A 20,893-nucleotide genomic window follows, 5' to 3' on the forward strand; every position below is an offset into this window, starting at 1 on the left:
CTAATGACATTGGTGCAATTATTGGCGAGGTGAGTAAACGAGCCACATTTAAAGCAACCTTGAGATGACCCTGCTCCATTCTTTGTCCCACTCTATTTTATCAATAGACATTTACTGCGCAGATGTTCCGTTGAACCACAAGAATAATATTTGCGAGTGGTGAAAGTTCTGCGAGGTGGAGCCCGAGAACTATTAGAAGACGGAAGGGCTCCTTGGCAACTCGTAATGTGTCGGCATATCTTACTCCTGCTGATACAGCCATAGCCTCTAACTCTGAAACAGTTTGAGGACGAGACGCGAAACATATGTAAGACATATTGGGCGGAGAGATGCCTTCAACAATAGTCTGCACTATTTGGTCTTCAGAAAATGGAGTGCGAACACCCTGGTATAAAATTTAATGTCTTGGGTGAAGCTGCAAGATTCTCATCCAATCGCTGCACTCTGAAATAAAACTTTTGTATCAACGATGACATGGCTCTGGCCGGAATGAAATTTGCGAGGAAGTGGGCATAAGTCTTCTATGGAGGATCTATCAGCTAAAGCTTTAAATATTTTCTCTGAAAGGATGCCTACGGAATATGGATACATAATTCGAAGTATTTGAGAATGAGAGAGGGAAAACATTAGGGCGTGATCTTGAAATTCAACTAAGTACCTTAGGAAAGAAATTACTTCATTAGTTGAGTTGACTGAGAATTTTGAAATGCTCTTCAGCAACATAGCCAATGGATGAGGTGGACTACTGAAACCAAGTGATATAATTGGTGACGACATTGACGGTTGAGAGATCTCTAACACAGCATTATTTAAAAAGAAACGTGGAATTTTCTCGGATGACCAGACTCAGTTTCCACTGGGGCAGAAGTTTGTTGAGTTGCCACAGAGTTCCTACTTTCTACAGCTTTATAAGAATACTCTTCAGTAGGCAAGTTTATTAAAGGGACTTGGTCCGTTTTGGGAGCAGCTGCCCAAGTCAAAAATTGACTAACTCTATTAGACATATCCGAGAGAAATTCAACCAGATTACTAGCCTCCTTAGCATTATTCTCTTTTAATTTGAGAGACAATAGGTACCTAGCCTGTTACACAAATGAAACAGTCTAACCTGTACTCTCTTAAGAGCACCTTGCTCCAAAGGTTACAAATACAGCCTTCCAAAGCACCCCTCAATATTACAGCAATCTCAGAAAAGAGCTTACATGCTCTTCAACATTAACCAAGAAGACTGCGCTCCCAATTTCTTACAAAATCTTACAAATTTATGGCCTCTCTAGGCCCAACTTGCAATATTACAATTTAGTACCCAGGGGAAACTAGTACCCAAACTGCTGGGCCTTCGTGGAAAAGAAAAACAGGTTAAATTACTGGCCCGAACACAAAATGAATGTAGGCGTACACTTGCGCTCCTAGAAAATTAAATATAAAACCCTAATTGGGCTCTCGGCCCGATGATGCAGAGGCTAATTCCAAGCTACTGAGGTGACTAAAATGAAGGTTAATTAAACGCTTTACAGGAAAGAGAAACAGTTACAAAATCGTAGTGACCTCAAACTAAGTTGAAGGGGAACTCGAGAGGTAATGCACTCTCTATCCCCGATTTACAGTTTAGGACTTCATGAAATTGTACATTAGCCGAAAGAAAATTTACATTTTAGAAAACAGGAGGTTACATAGTTAGAAATTCGAACCTTCCCCTCGTGTGAGCCTGCGGAGGTAGATACAGAGAGGTATGACTGGTGGCCGTTACCTTGCCTGTTGAACTGCCTACCTATGAATGAGGCGCCTCGCCTCCTGTCTTAATGCACACACCCTCAGAAATTCGACGATCAAAAGACAAGGTAGTCAGAAAAGCTTCAGCTTATATACGCGAGGGGACGGTTCGAGACTGTTCTGGACTAAATCCGGCACACCCTCTTATTCTTATGGGGTAAAACAAAAACCTACAAGAAGCCATGCTTGGCTGAAAAATATTTACAGAAAAATAGGGATTGGCCAGATTAAGAAACTGGCGGAATGAGAAAGAAGTGTTGCAAACCTTGAAATAACAAAATAAATGAAAATTAATTTAGTTTAGAAAACGTTATGACACAGAACTTCCCTTAATCATTAATTCTTTTACCTTGCACCAGAGTGCATTACCTTAGTTTTTTGTAACGACATATACGGAAAAAAGTTCAAACTTCTTGACGTAAACCACAAAACAAGCAATAAATTAAGACAATTTAGGCAATTTCACAATAACACTATTACTCCATAATTCAATATTGACATCTTCTGGTCAATGTCCCAACTTCATGGCGTAGCTGTTTTAAGATTTGTATGAGAGATAGTGTTCGTTAAGGAGCTTCTTTTAAATGCCCGGGTTTGAGGTGTAACCTCCTAGTACCATTATTAATATCATTGTTATTATTATTATGACAGACATGATAAAAACCATGGTTTTAGTTGCCTGTGCTTTTAAACATTAAGTCCGATACCCGGGTTGCATCTCTCGGATGCAAGCTCACAGCTGCCCGCCCGTAACCATACGGCCAACCCGCTGTTATCTTAAGTGTAATATCATTGAGACAGCCTACGGTAAGGTAGCAGAAGTCGGTTGGTGGGAAATGTCCTCCGTGGTCTTACATTTTCACTCTACGCAAATAGAACCTACGAATGATCTATCCGCAACACACCCAAAGGCTTTCTGCGGTTTTACATTCTTAAAACAATAATCACCACGACCACTACTATTCAAAATAATCTGATTACCATCTAAACAAACGTGTTATTCGACGCTGTAGAAATAAACTGTATGTCAAATGGCTTGGTTGGAAGGCTGTGTGGCCAGGAATCGAATCCAGCCGCCACGAAGTAGCCCATAGCAGCGGATTCCTCTGTTCTCTTCGTTTATCGTCAGAAAAAATCACTAATTCATTGAATCGAACCCTGTTCTAATGACAGAATAAAACTACATCACACCTTATTTTGTAAGTCACTTGGTAGGCGAATTCCTCCGTGGTTTCACATTTTCAGTCTAGGCAAATGGAAGCTATTTTTGTATGTAGATGTGTAATCTCTGTGAACCTATAGAAAGGTATAGACGACACCTGTACCGATTCCATACATTAACACCTCGAATAATAATACCATACTCTCTGTGCAGCGGTCGCTTTAGGGCTAGCGACAGTGGGATTCGAACCTATTATCTCATGAATGAGGAGGATTTATCATGCTGACCACACATTACCTCATAATCTACAGGCCTTCGCTGCTGAGCAGCAGTCGCTTGGTAGGTAAAGTACTCCGTGGTTTCACATTTTTACTGTACGCAAATAGAAGCTACGAATGCTCTATTCGCAGCACACACAACAGCTTTATGCGGTTAAACATTCTTAAAATAATAATCACCACCACCACTACTATTCAAAATATCCTGATTACTATTTAAACAAACGTGTTATTCAACGTTGTGGAAATAAAATGTATGCCAAATGGCTTGGTTGGATGGCTGTGTGGTCAGGGATAGGGACATTCATGTAATATCTTCCGAGCTAGCGACAGTGGGATTCGAACCTACTATGTCGTGCTTGAGCTGCACAACGGAAAACTATGTACTCACGCATTGATCTATATAACATCATACTTTATACCACAAGTAAGCAGGCCTTCCTCGCTTACGTACACATTTTTTATCTCTCTGCACAGTTAAAAATTTGATATTTTCATCACACTCATGCACACACATTATCTACATTTATTAGCTTACCTCTAAACATCTACTGGCCGGAAGTATTCTCCAGTCATGAACTATGGAGAAGGACGGGTGAAACCGAGATGGCCATACAGATAAAGCGGCGGAAATGGAAATGGATAGGGCATACGTTGAGGAAAGAGAATGAAGCCATTGAGAGAGAGGCACTGGATTGGAACCCGCAGGGTAAAAGGAGGAGAGGAAGGCCCAAACAAACGTGGCGAAGATCTGTACACATGGAGGCACTGGAAGAAGGCAAGACCAGGAGAGAGGTGAAGAGGTTGGCTGGCAACAGGATCAGATGGAGATGCTTTGTTGATGCCCTATGTTCCACAAGGAACAACAGGAATTAACCACCCCACCCTAACCATTAGCTTACCTGAGATTGTCAATACTTACATACAAAAATAAAGGGAAGTAATCATGTTTAAAGTTGATTTGCATTCAGTGGATGACGGGAGAGAGTTCTTCTCTCAGAACGATGTTAATCAGAAGTGGGCTGAGGCTCGCTACGAGTGCACGCATGATAATACTGTACTTTGATCTCGGACGTGTGTCAGCAATATCCAAGCATGAACACTTGTCTGCTTCTTCATACAGTAACGTTTCCAGAGAGTACTGAGGATTATAATGAATTAAATTATGTGATATGATTTAAAATGTTTGTTTACCTATCTTGAGCGCAATGACTGCCTTTACTACTGTAAGCCTTCACCATGTCAGTGCAACAAAAATCCAGGCCATGCGACATAAATAAACCATTCCATTATGCTGACCTGTTACTTCCGGTCATGCCAGCGAGCAGCGAGCGATGTCCAGGCGGACACAGGTGTCGTTTATTTCTTTCTACGACTTGATGGAGCACACACATACACACACCCACGTATAAACATCTTAAAATTTGATTTAATCTTTCCTCCCTTTTTCATATGTATCTCAGGTAATCAAAAATTGTTATATCTGTGAATGAAGTGTAGAGAGAATTAAAAACCCGTGTGTGTGTTTTTTACGCGTAGTGATAAAATGTACGTTTTGTAAGGCTAGCTCACAGCATTTTCTTGTCCTACAATCAATTCCTTATGTTTGCGTGTGTTCGCTTTTTACAGTAGTGTTGCGTGTGTATAACATAATAGAAGTGTGCAAGATAATATAAGAAGTAGTGCGTTTGTTAACATGCATTATCTGTTGTTATCTTACAAGTGATCAGTTTTCGAATCCATCACAGTAATAGGAAGAATGTTTATAGTGTTCATATGTTGGTATTTTTATTCTACTATTAACGAGAGTAATCAGGGTTCGATTCCAAGTATTAGAGATTTTTAAATTCTAACGATAAACAGGGAGAACGGTGTTCGAATCCATGATTTTTTCTAGATATTTCCTTCTTTATTCTGACATTCAACTGAGTGATCAGTGTTCGAATCCATTACAGTAACAGAAAGATAATTTTGAGTGGTTATGTGTTGGTATTTTTATTCTACAATTAATCAGAGTGATGAGGGTTCGATTCCATGACAGAGAGGACGGGGGTTCGAATCCATGATTTTTCTAGAGATTTTCTTTTTAATCTGACTTTCAACAGAGTGATCAGTGTTCGAATCCATTACAGTAGAAAGATATTTTTATAGTGGTTTTGTGTTGCTATTTATATTCTACCATTAATCAGAGTAAACGGGGTTGGATTCCATGTATTAGAGATTTTTTATTCTAATGATAAACAACGAGAACGGGGTTCGAATCCAAGACATTTTACTGTTGCGGTGTTTATATCAGAGGCATCAGAGTTCGAATCTATGCCGGTAATACAGATTATTTTCTGTTGCATGTGTTAGAGATTTTTTCTCGCGTCGGATAGAGATGTAAAGAATCAGCGACGGTGTGTTTTTCTATTCAGAACACGATGGGGAATGTATACTGACTATTCCAAATCTTTACTGTGAGATAAAAAGAGACTATATAAGTTCTAAACACAAAAAAAATGCTCTTGGTAGAGGAGCACAGCACAATGAAATTTTTCCGGTTCTTTGTAACAGGATTGAGAAAAAACATGTTTTATCTTGTTCAGGAGGGGAGGTCACGCGTCGGAAGAAACGTAACGCCTTTGATACGGTGTAGTTATGCTTCAGCCGAGGGGAAGGGCATCTGTCTGTTTAAGCGTATGGAGGAGGAGGAGAAGGGATTGAGCTGACCTCTGTAACTGTCAGGAGCTGGAGGAGGGATTGAGCCTACCTCCGTAACGTTACGCCGTCGAGAAGAGGAGGAGGAGGAGGAGGAGGAGGAGGTATTGAGCTTAACTCCGTAAAGCTGTTCTGTCCGATATGCTCCAAGATAATATCGGGATGGGGTAAAGGGCATGTCGAGAAAGGCAGCTAGCCCTAAATCATGAGTCCTCAGGCCCCCGTGTCAGAAAGGAGGGTATGTCGAGGAGGGCAGCTAGCCTTAAACTAGGTCTCTTACACACCTCTGAGATGGTGTCAAAAAGGGCAGCATGCCTTAAACTAAGGTCCTTAGAGCCCCTCCAAGGCAGTGTTGGGAAGGGCAGCTAGCCTTAAAACTAGGGTCCTTAGGCCCTCTCTAAGATGGTGTCTGGAAGGGACATGTCGAGAAGGGCAGGTAGTCTTAACACTATAACAATCCTTAGCCTCTTCTCTAAGATGATCTCTGGAAGGGACACGTCGAGAAGGGCAGCTAGCCTTAAAACTTTAATCCCTTCAGGTTAGGTCTCCCCTTCAAAGTAGTGACGGAAGGGGGTATATGTGGAGAAGTTCAGCTAGCCTTAAAATTTAATTCTCTGAGGTTAGGGTCCCTCTAACGTGGTGGCAAGAAAGACAGCTGGCTTTAAAACTATAATCCTCAGTAGTTAGTAACCTTGGCTATGTCTTGCCAATATAATAGCAGTAAGGTTAGGATCGTACCCTTTTTCAAAATAATTCCGCGCCTGCACGTGGCTAAGTCCCGTCAAGATGATAGCTGTGTGGTTATAGGGATCGTTTACTTTTTCAAAATTCCGTGGCAAAACAAGTGCACGTGGTTAGGACTTGTCAAGGTGGCAACTATCATCATAGCAGCTGTTTATATTCCGCGCTCCCTACGTCGTATAGATGGCAGCAGTGAGATTAAGGTCTCTGAAGACGGCAGCAGTTAGGTTAGCCGTGTTCATTTGTTCAACAAGTGCACGTGTTGTCAAGATGGCAGCTGTCATGTTACATTGGCAAATTCCGCCCCCCACGTGGTTAACGTGGCAGCAGTGAGGTTAGGACATGTCAGGATAGCAGCAGTGAGGTTATCCACGTTCACTTGTTCAAAATCAGCGCCCACGTTGTTAGGACCTGACAAAAGCACGTGGATTTTAAATTCCGCGCACTCTACGTCGTTAAGATAGCAGCAGTGATTTTAGGCCCTGTTAAGATGGTAGCAGTTAGGTTATCCACGTTCACTTGTTCAAAATCCGCACCCACGTTGTTAGGACCTGAGAAGATGGCAGCTGTGAAAAGCACGTGGATTTGAAATTCAGCGCCCCCACGTCGTTAAGATGGCAGCAGTGAGGTTATCCACGTTCACTTGTCCAAAAAAGTGATTTTAGGGTCAGTCAACATGACAGCTGTCATCTTGACAGCTATGAAAATGCACGTGGCTCTGTTTACAAACAAGGCCACGTGCTCGTGACGTCGTGGTCACGTGGCCGGGGTAGTGACCTTGGCCGGTGTCTATGACCTCGGTGCTGACTCAGCAGAAAAAATGCTGACGATGTGGCTCAGTACCCCCATTGCTCTACTACTTCGGGTGTCTAACGGGCTGCAATGTTTTGGATGTCTTGAATAAAGTTGTTGAAACAGTCATGGCTCCTTCAGAAACGAAAACTTCCCTAGGAAATTTGCAAAATATTCAATAGGAACTCAACTACTCTGTAAAGATATTTAACAACGTACTGAAACTGAATGTGAAGCTTTCTGCCATAACCCAACATTAAATAGCAGACAGAAATTGTAGAAAATTGTTTGTTGAATCACGAAAGAACTATCGCAAAAATGAACTGTAGTTTGACCACAAATGGTGTTAGGAAATTGACCGTACCAACAATAAGAACTACCCTGGGTTAAGGAATGAACAAAAAAAACTTTGTCGAACGGATGGAAAAGTTCCATTTGCAAATTTTGCAAATGCAACTGAGTGCAAGTGCACGTGTGAAATACTTATCATCATTTGTTGTGGAAAAATGTGTGATTTTTAGCTAAATATCTTGCTAAATTTTTATATGGGCCTGCTTCTGAAGAGATTTGTTAAAGTAGTTAATGGTGACACATTCATTAAAAATTGATTTCTAATATCTACTTACAGATATTTCCCATCAATATCCCCGTGTTCCAAGGTACTAGAGGGCACGTTTCACGGTACAGGATCATGTTGTTCCATGTAATATTTTACATCCCGTTAGAATTTCTTTACCCTTAATACAATTGTAAAGGAGAAAAATATAAAGTGGAAGGTATAAACGAAACCTGGCTTAAAGGTATTCCAAACAGGATAACAGATTACAATGAGATATGTTACTGGGTATGTAAGGTGCTGAGGTTGGATTTTAAAAAATACTTGAGCATAGGTCGTTTGTTTGTTGTCTGTTGGTCTCACGTCTCGAACTGCAATTCTTAGTTTTGTTTCCAATAAAGAATGGATATAGGGCTGTTTATAGTCAAAAATTGTTGTGAAGATTCATACGAGTAAAGGTATGAAAATAATGTACTGTTGACGACAGACTGGGTGCTAGAGCTGTGTCCCAGTTGGTGGGTTCGATCCCTGATCAAACCGGCGGTACTTTAAGATGTTTAAATATGGCAGCCTCATTTGTAGATTTACTGGTACGTAAATTAATTAATGTACGACAAATGTTTTGGCACTTGGGCGTCTCGGATACCGTAAATATAGTTAGTCGAACGTAAGACCAAAAACATTATTATTTATTCAAGCAATTTCCATTTCCATTAGCAAGTTAAGTAAACGCTGATCTCAGTGGCGACTGCATTCAATAAGAGAATTTTGTGAAAGGTCCTCGCGATAGGGTAAGGGAAGATTGTCATGAAATTGCAACAGAGTCAGTAATGTGAATGATATGATGTGATGTCTAATTACATTTCATACAATATATTTCATCCACTTTTGTATCTGTCACCGTTTGCTTTTTTAGGTTCCTTGAACAAGTAGAAGAAGTCGTGAATCCTGTGCTCCTGACTCAATTCTTATGCAGCTCAATCATCATCTGCACGTCGGCATTTCAGCTTACTGTCGTGAGTATCCCGTGCATGCCTGTCCTTAATACACGGGCTGTGAGTGCATCCGCCACATTCCCTTTTGTTATATTAACAGCAGGCTTTGTGTTACAACACTAGCAGCTAGTTTAGAGCTTGTGTCTTGCAGTGGGGATGTCTATATGAAGGTAGAAGAGCGATCGTCGATGAACATTCTGGTGACCCGTGGCAAAAATGCGACAGAATATTGCTTTATCACATCGGACTGTTACACTGTTCCATGTGGGTCAGTACATGCCCGTGGTCGTCCGACCGTATTCATCCAGACAGAGTTAGTGGGAGGACACCGATGGGCTGTCCGAAAATTATTCTTAGAAATTGAGTTTAGTCTTCAATCGGTGGGGCACTTGCTAAAGAACATTTTCGGAGTGAGGAATCGCATTCCGCTGAGTTCCACACCACCCACCCTCCACAGGAACCCAGCAGGGTCAAGGTAATACTGATAGTGGCATACGACGCCGAACATGTCATCATTAGTCATGCCATACCAAGTGTACATGTTCGTTGAGTACACCCGGCGTCTGGCTATGCTGTGAAAACGTCCACATTTCTTGCGGGATAAGCCACCTTGCATCTTGTGATGTGACGGAATCAGTAATTACCGTGTTGCGCAGGTGGCGTCAGAAAGTCTTGGAAAATCCTCCATAATACCCTGACATCAGTCTTTGAGAATTTGATTTTTCCCTTGGTTATCTGATATTCCAACAGTGCTCCGACTAATATTCATCAACCGACACGACCTCGCGAATAGCTACACATCGATGATTGTAGTAATGGAATTTTGCTAATCTTATTTCTCTATGCACGGCGTCCGACTCATTGGCTGAACGGTCAGCGTACTGGTGTTCAGTTCAGAGGGTCCCGGGTTCGATTACCGGCGGGGTCGGGGATTTTAACCTTAATTGGTTAATTCCAATGGCACGAGGGCTGGGTGTATGTGTTGTCTTCATCATCATTTCATTCTCATCACGACGCGCAGGTCACCTAAGGAATCAAATAGAAAGACTTGCACATGGCGAGCTGAACCCGTCCTAGGATATACCGGCACTAAAAACCATACGATATTTCATTTATGCATGGTCTAATGAATTGTTGCATTGCTGGTAAGTCTGGCTCCGTAGCTATCTGCCAATATGCCCAAGGGGTCTCGAGTGTGATTTAAATTTTCATTGGTTAATTCGTCTGGCTGAGGGATTGGGTGTGCGTTCTCATCCAGGTGGGACCTCGCGGTCATAGACGCGCAGATCATCCATGGGCTTACCAGCACGAGTCCTCTCAGGAGAACAAATCTTGCTGACATTCTGAATAAGTAACAGCAATCCACTCCGACTTCATCAAGGATACCGCGTTTCTCATTTGTCAGGAAATCTGCCATCCATCAACTCGCTTTTCATTTTCCTTCAATAATTATGATAGAAGTGGCAGCGGCACCTGAACTTACCCGCCTCCCTAAAGCACACGATGCAAGGAATTCTTGCAACTTTAAGTATTCAGCATTGCTTACACCGTCCACACGCGGTTTCATAAGACCACCGTCTACAATTCTATTTGTTTCTGATTTTCAGCTGAAAATACGAGGCTCGCATACATCCATGGCGTAGTTGCTAGCTTCAAGCAGTCGGATTTCAGGTGGTTCTAATTATCAGGGCGGACATTGGATTGGTTTTAATACCAATACTAAATCTGAGCGAGTTGGCTTGCGGTTAGCAGAGCGCAGCTGTGAAGTTACATTCGGGAGATAGTGGGTTCGAATCCCACTGTCGGCAGCCCTGAGGATGTTTTTTCGTGGTTTCCCATTTTCTCACCAGATAGACTACCTTAATTAATGCCACGGCCGCTTCCTTCCCACTCCTAGCCCTTTCCTAACCTATCGTCGTCATAAAACCTGACTGTGTCGGTGCTATGTACGTAATGAGAAGGTCTGGTACTGTGAGATGGTATTTAGCTGTAATGTTGTGGCGAGCGGATTTCTCTCTTTGTTTTGCTTATGGTATACATATATGTTTAGATAAAAAATCCACAGTTTTAAACCTGAGTAGCTGAAGTTTTTCCACAGTTCTGATAATATTGTACTAAAGGACTAAAAGTTGTAAATTCCTCATTTTAAGTTTACACACTTGTAAAATGATTTTGTTAATGTAAAAATGCATACAATTTTCAAGCCTCCTAGAAGTATCAAATATTAATGGATTTTGATGATTCCTGCACTAGATTGTTGATACTTCTGTACGTAATGTTATGAAGCAGAATTATTCTTATTACTTAATTTTATGAAGTACCTGACCTAACGTTTCCAAAAATCTGTACATTTTTACAATATATTATTTTACAATTACCTCTATCTTCTCTATTTTTAACAAACGTTTCAACAAGGGAGGTTCAAGACATGCCCTCGTTCATGATCTTTCATTTGATATATAAACGGACTTCCTTAGCTTAATTTATACTGCCGTTATTTGATTTTCAACGCAGGAACTTGCAGTAATTTCTTAAATCTGAGAATACAAGGTTTGAAAGTTAGCAATAAGATTGTTAAGCCCCTGTTCAACTTTGGACCTTGTAATTCCCCTCCTCCAAAGGCTGGACACATCTTTTCAAGCTTTTTATCCTGTTGAAACTTCCTCCTTCCCCTTAGGTACCTTCTGTGGTTTTTTTTGTTCGAGTGTAGTCTGATTTTACTCCTACGTAGACGGAGCTCATCTGCTTCGAACACTACAGTCACAATATTTTTTCCTGGTGCAGTATTCAATCTTTTCAGTACCTCTAGTTCTACTTTGTTACCACAGTTGAAGTAGTGCAACACAGCATCCATAAAGCCTAATTTCAGTGTAGCAAGCCGACTTATGTATCCTTTGTACATCGTCGCCATAACGATCCATTGAATGATTGGTTGTTGTTTTGTGTGATACCATGAAGGCATTTGAACAACATGCTTGGGCCACAAAGTCTCTCATATATGGGTTTGACAGCATGGAGAACTTCAAATGGTATACCAGGTTCATATTTGTAGTTGTCGAGCTGCTTATTGCCTTTGCCTCGCTGGTATGAACACCAGCTGTCCTTCCCTTTGAGGCACCTGTGATGTGTTGGTCTCCCTCATCTCTTGTTGTTGCTTGTAGCAGAACGTAGGGCTATACCAAAGTAGTTTTGGAAATTATCAGTCAGGGCTCAAGTCAGTTTCCCTTTTCCTCCCAATTCCTTTTCCTGCGGCAGTTTACGGAGGACTGTGCGTAAACACTTTTGATAGTTCCCAACATATTTCAGCTTATTTATTGTTTTACCGTTATATGGATCAAATTTAGCTACACACGAGTAGCTTTTGGAGTCGCCATCTCCGTAGAAATCAACACATCCTAACCCTGGCGTAAAATGGGAAACCACGGAATAGCATATTCAGGGCTGCCGACTGTGGAATTCTAAGTCACCATCTCCCGAATGCAAACCCAGAGTTATGAGGCACATATAAATCATAAGTAAACATTACTGAGCCAAAGGTACTCCCTGACCAAGTGCACATATTCCTCTCATCCAAGGCTCGAGCAGATACTCATGGCCGTTTCTTCATTCAAAGGGCCTCCATGTATAAAATCTGTTACTTAGATAATGAACATGATATATTACGGTGGAATCTTTCTGTTGAAATGAAAGGGTAGTTTCGTTGTGAGAAATCCAACCTCTCTAAATGGTATTTCCACTCTTTTACAACTTCTGTAATATTTTACAGTTGTTTTGCCCAATTGATAAACAGATCACATTTTAGTACGAAGTGAGAAGGAGCGTAACAAAGTAAAAAATGAAAATATTGTAAAATTTGTAAATTGTGAGTGTTAGAAAAAATAATCGATTACTGGCGTAAATTTTGATGTGTATGATAGGTTTATTCCATATGATAACGGCATTAGAATATTGCAAAGTTCGAGGATTGTCACATTGTGGGACAAGTCAATGGAAATATTGAACATGTATGAAACTAATGGGCACTGCTTACTTGAGAACTTGATTACATTTTCTTATTTCCCCCACGTGTTCTGGCTTCAAAACGTCAGCATGGTATCGGGTTTTTACATCACATTTTGATATTTGTTTAAACTGGAAGTTTGTCTTCGAGGAGAATATACAATCGAAAAATGCAACTGAACCAGGAACACTAAACACAAAACACACCTATATTTCAAGCTTCTGCAATTCATCTTCACCACTTTCCAGGTTTTCTGAAGGGAAGTCTCTAAAAGTGCAGAATCCTCCATAGACTACACGGTTAACTGAAGACATCCAACTGCACCGCTCAGACAAGAAAAATGAATCCTTTTCCTCAAACTGAACTTTTGTAGCTTTTCCGCGACATTGTGTTCAGATAAATCATAGGACTAGACGAGGTATTTTAGAGATTCTCCCTGAAACTTCCTTCATTTCTCTTAAGTTTCCTTAGTATCAAATAAAGAGCAAGAGATAATCCGGGACAGCGAGTTCCTTATGAGTTGGATAACACGAGTGTTTTCGTTTAGATTTTGAGATATTTTAAACTGACTTTCTCTTCTGCTTCTCAGGGTAATGTTGGACTTGTGAAGATGATGACTATGGCGTCTCTGTGCTTCGCTGCGCTCTACGAGATATACATGTTCTGCAGTTTTGCTGACGAAATGCAGGTCGAGGTAAGAATGTAGACTTATATGTTCTCCGTAGCCCGGCACATTGGATGTTCCATGTGAAATCAGAGAGAAAAGAAGAAAATTACATTTTAATTTTGAAGTAATATATTAGAAAAGAGGTATTCATTTCTGCACAAATCTTCATTGTATTAAATGTTGACTTTTCTGATAGCCAACGTTTTAACGAAACAATCTTTTAAATAGAGTATAACTCAGTCGGAGTTAGATACATATGGGCATTCGTGAAAGTTCCACTCAGCTTCAAATGTCCGCTCTCATTGCCACTTTGTGTTTACCGCAGAGTTTGAAAACTTACATGGAATCACTTGCTGGGAATAGCGGGCTGTCTATTCGCCCTTGATACTTAACGGAGGCATTCTTGTCAAGTGGTACTGTGTGCTAGTGTTTTACACTAAATTTTTACTACTCCAGTAGCTGAATCTGTGAAATATGGCCACAAAAATTGTACGAAAAACACTCTGAGGCCCATTTTCGTCAACGAATGTTAAGTGTTAACACGGCTGTTAAATAGACTTAACACATAATTTAACAAAATGACTGTCTCATCAAGAATTGTTAACACTAACAAATTGTTAACACTGGTGTTAAATTAACGTGACACCAGCCCTCTGTTAAAACTCTTAACAGCTGTTAAAATTTCAAAATGGTAGCACTTAGAAGATGTAAGTTTGAAGCTTTACTGCTATATGAAAACTATTTAAAAACTAAAGAAAGATTTCTACAAAGTCATAATGAACAAGGTAGTGCCTCCCATGCAGCAGTTGCGTATACGTCTTAGATATTACGCTTCAGACTCTTTTGTAGGCGTCTATATACATGAGTGCAGCCAGGAGTGGTTAGATTTGTGTAAAGATTTTCTGCTGCCATTGGAGCATCGGCAAGACATTTAATTGTTTTCCACGCTGTAAAAGAATGCCCGAAAATCATTGAATCTATTATCACATATTTCCGGTGCCGTAGGAACCTTAGATTGCATTCATATTAAAATATGCTTAAAGGAGTTCTTTTTGAAGAACACGTTCAAGATACATCTTACTGAACGTCTCCGATAACAATAACGTAGTTCCAATATACAGCTCTGAGCGCTTTATGTAAAGACGCTCACTGCCAAAAGCGTTCAGAAATCTCACGGGAACGTATTAATTTGTCTTTAACACAGATTTGAATAAACTTGGCATGAAATGTCTTTGCGATAGATGACACTCTTGAAGATTATCCAACTGCATAGATGACCTCGGAGCAGCAGCCTACTTAAAGTAATATCATCTACGGTAAGCTGATAGACCGATGGGAAATGAAGACATTAATGCAGCGAATACGGTATTGAAAACTGTGTGCCTAAACTACCCTCAGAAGTGCCAAGTGAATCAATGCAGACACCCTTACGTAAAAATGGGAAGATTACAGAATTTAAGCAAGCGGACTGGTTTCCTCAGTATCCCTTTAGAATTAGAAATGACGTTCACGCTACGTATGGAAATCTGAGATGATATATCCTCCTTTATTTTAATTGAAGATTTCCGCCCGCAGGTAATTTGCGACGAACAAGTTAAGACTGGTTTGTATGTAATTCACCGAGTCACTCGCGACCTACCTGTTCCCTTAGTCTGAACAGCCTCTGATATCATCGAAAAAGAGAGCAGCTCGGCTAGTATCGCAATCTCATCTTGCTACGTACAGCAATACGGGTAACAGTAGAACTTGCAGGGGCGAATAAGGCAGAGAATGTTTACAAGGAAACTACTTATACAGAGCACAAGAAATTAGATCTTGTTGATGTCAACAACCATGACTTCCCGTAAATCACACAGCGCCTGACTAACACGAATACAGACAACACAGCAATCTAATGCAGGGTTACTGGACTTCCACAAAGAGGAAAGTACGCCTCAATTAACACTCTACACCCTCATGCATCTCAAAACATCAGTGAGACGATGTTGCCCGAAGAAGTGATAAATTACCTCCAACTTGTGAAGAAACCGCTGTATTACCAGGTGTATGCATAAGTTTCTCCTGGTTTTCGTGGTAAAGAAAACACGTAATTTTCAAGAGAAATTCGTTCAAAATATTGGTCATCGGCTTCTACACACTTCGCCCATCTTTCACGTAAGTTATGAATACCATGCCAGAAAACTTCTTGTCTTTTGCGGCAAACCATTCGTCGAGCCATTTTCCAACTTTCTTAAAAGTGCTGAAATGCTGCTCTGCGAGCACGTGCTCCTTTCATGCTAAGAGGTGAAAGTCAGATGGCGCCAGGTCAGGGCGGTACCGCGGGTACTGAAGGATATCCCATCCAAGCGATTTCAAGGTGTCTTTCACTGGTTTTTCTCTGTGAGACGGTGCATTGTCATGTAACAATATCACTTTGCCATGTCTTATGGCCCATTCCGGGCGAATTTCGATCAATGCGTCATTTAAATTAATCATTTCTTGGCGGTAGCGTTGTGCATTAACCATTTCGTCGGGCTTCAATAGTTCATAATACTCATTATCGCTACCAGAGCGCGCGCAAATTGAAACCTAATGCATGTCTAATCGATGGTGCGTGTTTCTACCAGAAAAAGATTACTTTCCACATCTTTCTTGGTTTGATTAAATAAGAAAAAGTTGCGTGCCACAAATGTTATTTTTCAGGCACAAACGTCGACATGAGCACTGAACGATATAACAGAGACGCTAGTGTTTGGCGGACTCAACTTGCGTGTGTTGGTAGGTTAATGTCAGACGAACAAACTGAAGTATGCTGCGTACTGTTCGCTGGCGCCATATATTAGTGAAACCGGAAAAGACTTAAGTATGCACTTAGACGAAAACTTGTGTAGCAAATCACTAGCGTCCGGGAACAGAGAAATAACAGAATTCGGTACGAAAATACGGCCTGAAAGCTGGTTACATAAGAAAAGCATAACCACAGTCTCCCACATAGATACAGTGAGTAAAAGAACGCGCGTCTCTATCACCAGAAAGGAAACCTTATGGGCAGATCATGCAACACAGTACCAGAAATCCGCGAAGAGGTGATACCAGACGTAAAGTGTTATAATTTCTACTTACTTCTTATTATGCGCTTTAGTATGTATTCCTTCTTCATTTTTCCTATGATAATAAATCTACTGGCATTTGTCACTGTTAATGTCAATGGATTGAGGAACCCTGTGTAGCCATCCCTGTCAGGATGATTCATTCGCGAATGAGGTCGGTATAAACTTCCTCGTGCATCATGATCACGTCACCGGTTTAGGCTATGTAATACTTTATAGGAAAGGCATGTCTATATCCGACATATAGTATTTATGCATCCTACAGAAATACTTATGTTTGTCTGATACCTTGAATGACATTAGAATAATTACTGCATACAGACCGTTGGGTTTCAAGTGGAATGAATCACCTCTTCAGACACGATATTTCAAAACACATTACGACATCTCTTCCAGTACTCCTCGTTGGGGACTTTAACTCCTTATTAAATCCATACCATCAAGATGGGAATTTTAATTTCTCTCCCGGACTACAAATCTATGACATGCTCTATGAACTACAGTAGAATACGCTATATCCTTATCAAGTATAATAATCCTTCTGGAGAGGTGCGTCGAAGTAGGGAATTGATACGGCATACATTTCGCACACAATTAAACACCAAATAAACAAATGTAAGGTAATTCCCATACCCATCATCTTCTCCACACTAATATCTGACGATGAAGATCAGTATTTGACTGGTCGACGGATTTGGAAAATAAATACTAGTTGTCTCCAAAGTAAAGAATATACTCAGCGATTTTACAACAGTTTATATACAGTTTCCTCAGTATAGGAGTCACTATAATAATAAGGGTAAGTGTTCAATTGACAACGCTAAACCAGTGTTAAAGTAATCACTGTTGAAATTACCCATACCTTAAATAGCAAACTGCAATTGTATGACATGGTGCTGCAGAATGGTGAAAAGCCAATATTATCTGTCATGTAGAGGATAAACGTTTGAAAAATCTGACGTTTATAGGCGTGTCACATATGTAGCAGCATAGTAGCTGAACGACAAGTTGCAGGCAATAGAAAAGTACTTAAATGGCGAAAGTATACATCGTCTACAGTCTCCCTGCCTTAAGTTAGAGTGCTGTTAATGGGACTCCTGGAGCAGATTCTATCCGCTATGTGTGGTACAAAACCTTCTGGAATGTAATAGGAGATGGCCTAATCCAAGTATTGAACTACATCTTTCAAAGTGAAGTGGTACATAAAAATCTGTTGCTAATTGTATCATCCACTGTCGACCAGTTGTTATCCTTAATGGTACTTTTTTACAAGTTCTCCAATTCTGTCGAACACTAAATATAACAATTACAGCCTATAATATACCTGTAAAAACATCACTGGTCCGCCTCTGTGTTGTAGTGGTTAGTGTGATTAGCTGCTACCCCCGGAGCCCGGGTTCGATTCCCGGCTCTGCCACGAAATTTGAAAAGTGGTATGAGGGCTGGAACGCGGTCCACTCATCCTCGGGAAGTCCCGCTTCTTCTCCGGGCAAATGCCGGGATGGTACCTAACTTCAGGCCACGGCCGCTTCCTTCCCTATTCTTTGTCTATCTCTTTCGAACTTCTCAACCCCCAACAAGGCCCCTGTTCAGCATAGCAGGCGAAGGAGCCTGGGCGAGTACACAGACTACTGCGGTCATCTGAGCACGTTGTACGTCAACCAGCATCTTAACTAGGTTCAAATCGCAATGGCCGTTACTTTGATCCAGGAGGATGGACTTTTTGTCGTATTGCTGTGGATCTCGGTGTCTCTCCGTCAGTTATTCACCGCTTGTGGAATCGCTACACTGAGACAGGCCAGTTCACAAGGAGGGTTGGAAAAGGTCGTGGATGCATGACAACCCCACAGGATGACCGATATCTGACCATCTGTGCGTTGCGGCGTCGTTCAGTAACTGCCAGAGAACTGCAATACTACCTCAGGAGGGTCACTGGAGTCACGGTGTCTGACCAGACAGTAAAGAACAAGTTAAGAGAAATGTCCTTACGACCCAGACGTCCTGTTCGTGTGCCCCGTTTAACGCAGCAACATCGCGCAGCTCGTCTTCTGCTTGCCCGTACACACGTCAACTGGCAACTTCGCCAATGGAGACCTGTGTTGTTCACAGACGAGTCTAGATTTCCTCTGACACAGCGTGAAGACGCCGTGGTGAGCAGTACATGCCAAATGTTGTCCAGGAAGTCGACTGATTCGGACAAAGTTCTGTGATGATGTGGGGTGTTATCAGTACTGATGGCCGTACGGATCTTGTCGTCGTCCGTGGTAATTTTACCGCTGCGGGGTACACCAAGCAGATACTGCTACAGCCTGTGTTGGTTGCTGCATACGGTGTTGGCCCTGAATTCCTACTCATGCGCGACAATGCCAGGGCTCATGAGGCACCCATCACCACAGCTGTCTTGCGAGAACTGGACATTCAAGAGATGGAATGGCCAGCAGTGAGTTTCGAACTTAATCCCATCGAGCATGTGTGGAAAAGGCTTGACAGAGGTGTTCGTGGGCATCCTGTTCCACCAGACTCTCCAAGACCTAGAACAGTCTCTCATTGGAGAATGGGACCTGATATCGCAACGTGATCTCCGCCGACTTATACGGAGCATGCCACGTAGGTGCCAAGCTGTGATAAATACTCGTGGAGGACTTACACGGTACTGAAGCTCTCCAACGGTGATAACAAACCACCCTGGAGAACTGTTATCACTTTGTTTTCCCCCTATTTGTACACTTCAGTATTTTCTTTGTGGAAAACGCGAATCCATCGATGGTCTTTCGTTTACTTCAACGGTAAAGAATAAAGGTTTAGTTCGAAATATATCTGGGTGTGAGGCATTGCTTTGCGGTGCATGGCATACGTTCAAAAGCATGTTCCCCTAATTTTTTTGAACTGTGTATTAAACCAAGAATGCCATAACTTACTTCGTTCTTGATACAACACCACCATTCATCACATTCCATCAAATTACCCTTCTTTCCTAATTAATTACTATAAAGTAATGAAAATAATTGTAGTAAAAACATTTAAGTTCTTTTGGCTTTTTCAATCGTGAAATGACCAGTGTTTCACCCCAGTGTAGCAGTGGGCTCATCAGTTGGATTGCTATACCTTTCCAAGACGCTGGCGGCTGGTGCGCCGTTGAAACACCTCATACGTAGGACAATGCAGTGACAAGCATGTGCCTCCACTGCCTGTAGAAACTGTTCTGTTTGAGTTCAGTTTATAAACTTTAATATTTGAAAGTTAAAACTTACCTTAGCGAGGTGCCCAGTATTACCTCCTCTCTCCCTACCGGTTTAACAAGGAGTGGCTGTCCTTGGCTTCAGGGCAGCTGGCTACTTTAATGGTAACTTTCTATTACGAAGGGCTGCGGTGAAGCCAGCTTTATTATTATTGTTGTAGTTGTCATTATTATAGTATTTGATTGTTTCAGAATGTATAGAAGTTAATTAATGATCAGTTAATGGACTGGCAAGTTCATCTGTAATTTCCCTTACGTCTCTTACTGGTGCATTTCTTCGGTGACATCAACGTCAATCGAGGAAGTGTATTTGTAGTTTTACTATTATTATATTATTATTATTATTATTATTATTAATATTATTATTATTATTATTATTATTATTATTATTATTATTATTATTATTATTATTATTATTACTATTATTATTATTATTGTACCGGGCGGTACACCTCCACGCCGCTAATTCAAACTTTGCGCCAGTTGAAACTCCCCTTCTGGAGGAAGTCTGAACTTTATTTAAGGTGTTAATTTTCAAGTTTCTCAGAATATGTCACTACTTGGAAATTTTGAAGTTTCTGAACCGGGTCGTTTTCGACGTATTTTTGTTTTGCTTGTAGTAAGAAGTGTGAACTTTCTCTTCTAGAGGACACTACTGAAGAACTACAATAGTGCACCCTAGTGCAAGGTGAAAGAACTGTTTTTTGGAGAAATTTTCATGTCAAAAGTTTGTTTCTTGTTAAATTTCTTTCTGGTATTGTTTAAGTTGGCTGCATTCCCCTTTCTTTCCCCTTGTTTTGAATTTAGCCAATCCCGAATGTCCTTAATTAACTTACGACCAATAAGGGGTTTCTTCTTCAAATTGGATATGCTGCTTAACCCTAACCAATAAATGATTGTGG

The 20,893-nt window shown here is 41.0% G+C and overlaps 1 protein-coding gene across 1 annotated transcript in view; it reads left to right on the forward strand.

Moving 5' to 3' along the window:
- The window catches only part of LOC136863843 (odorant receptor coreceptor), a 181,057-nt gene that overhangs the window by 91,531 nt on the left and 68,633 nt on the right, over positions 1-20,893 (forward strand). The window contains exons 5-6 of the mRNA XM_068226114.1: positions 8,919-9,018; positions 13,587-13,691. Of these exons, the coding sequence (XP_068082215.1) occupies positions 8,919-9,018; positions 13,587-13,691 (205 nt within the window). The remainder of the gene's footprint in view (positions 1-8,918; positions 9,019-13,586; positions 13,692-20,893) is intronic.

The sequence above is a fragment of the Anabrus simplex genome, chromosome 2 (genome assembly GCF_040414725.1).
Source record: "Anabrus simplex isolate iqAnaSimp1 chromosome 2, ASM4041472v1, whole genome shotgun sequence".
Classification (NCBI taxonomy): domain Eukaryota; kingdom Metazoa; phylum Arthropoda; class Insecta; order Orthoptera; family Tettigoniidae; genus Anabrus; species Anabrus simplex.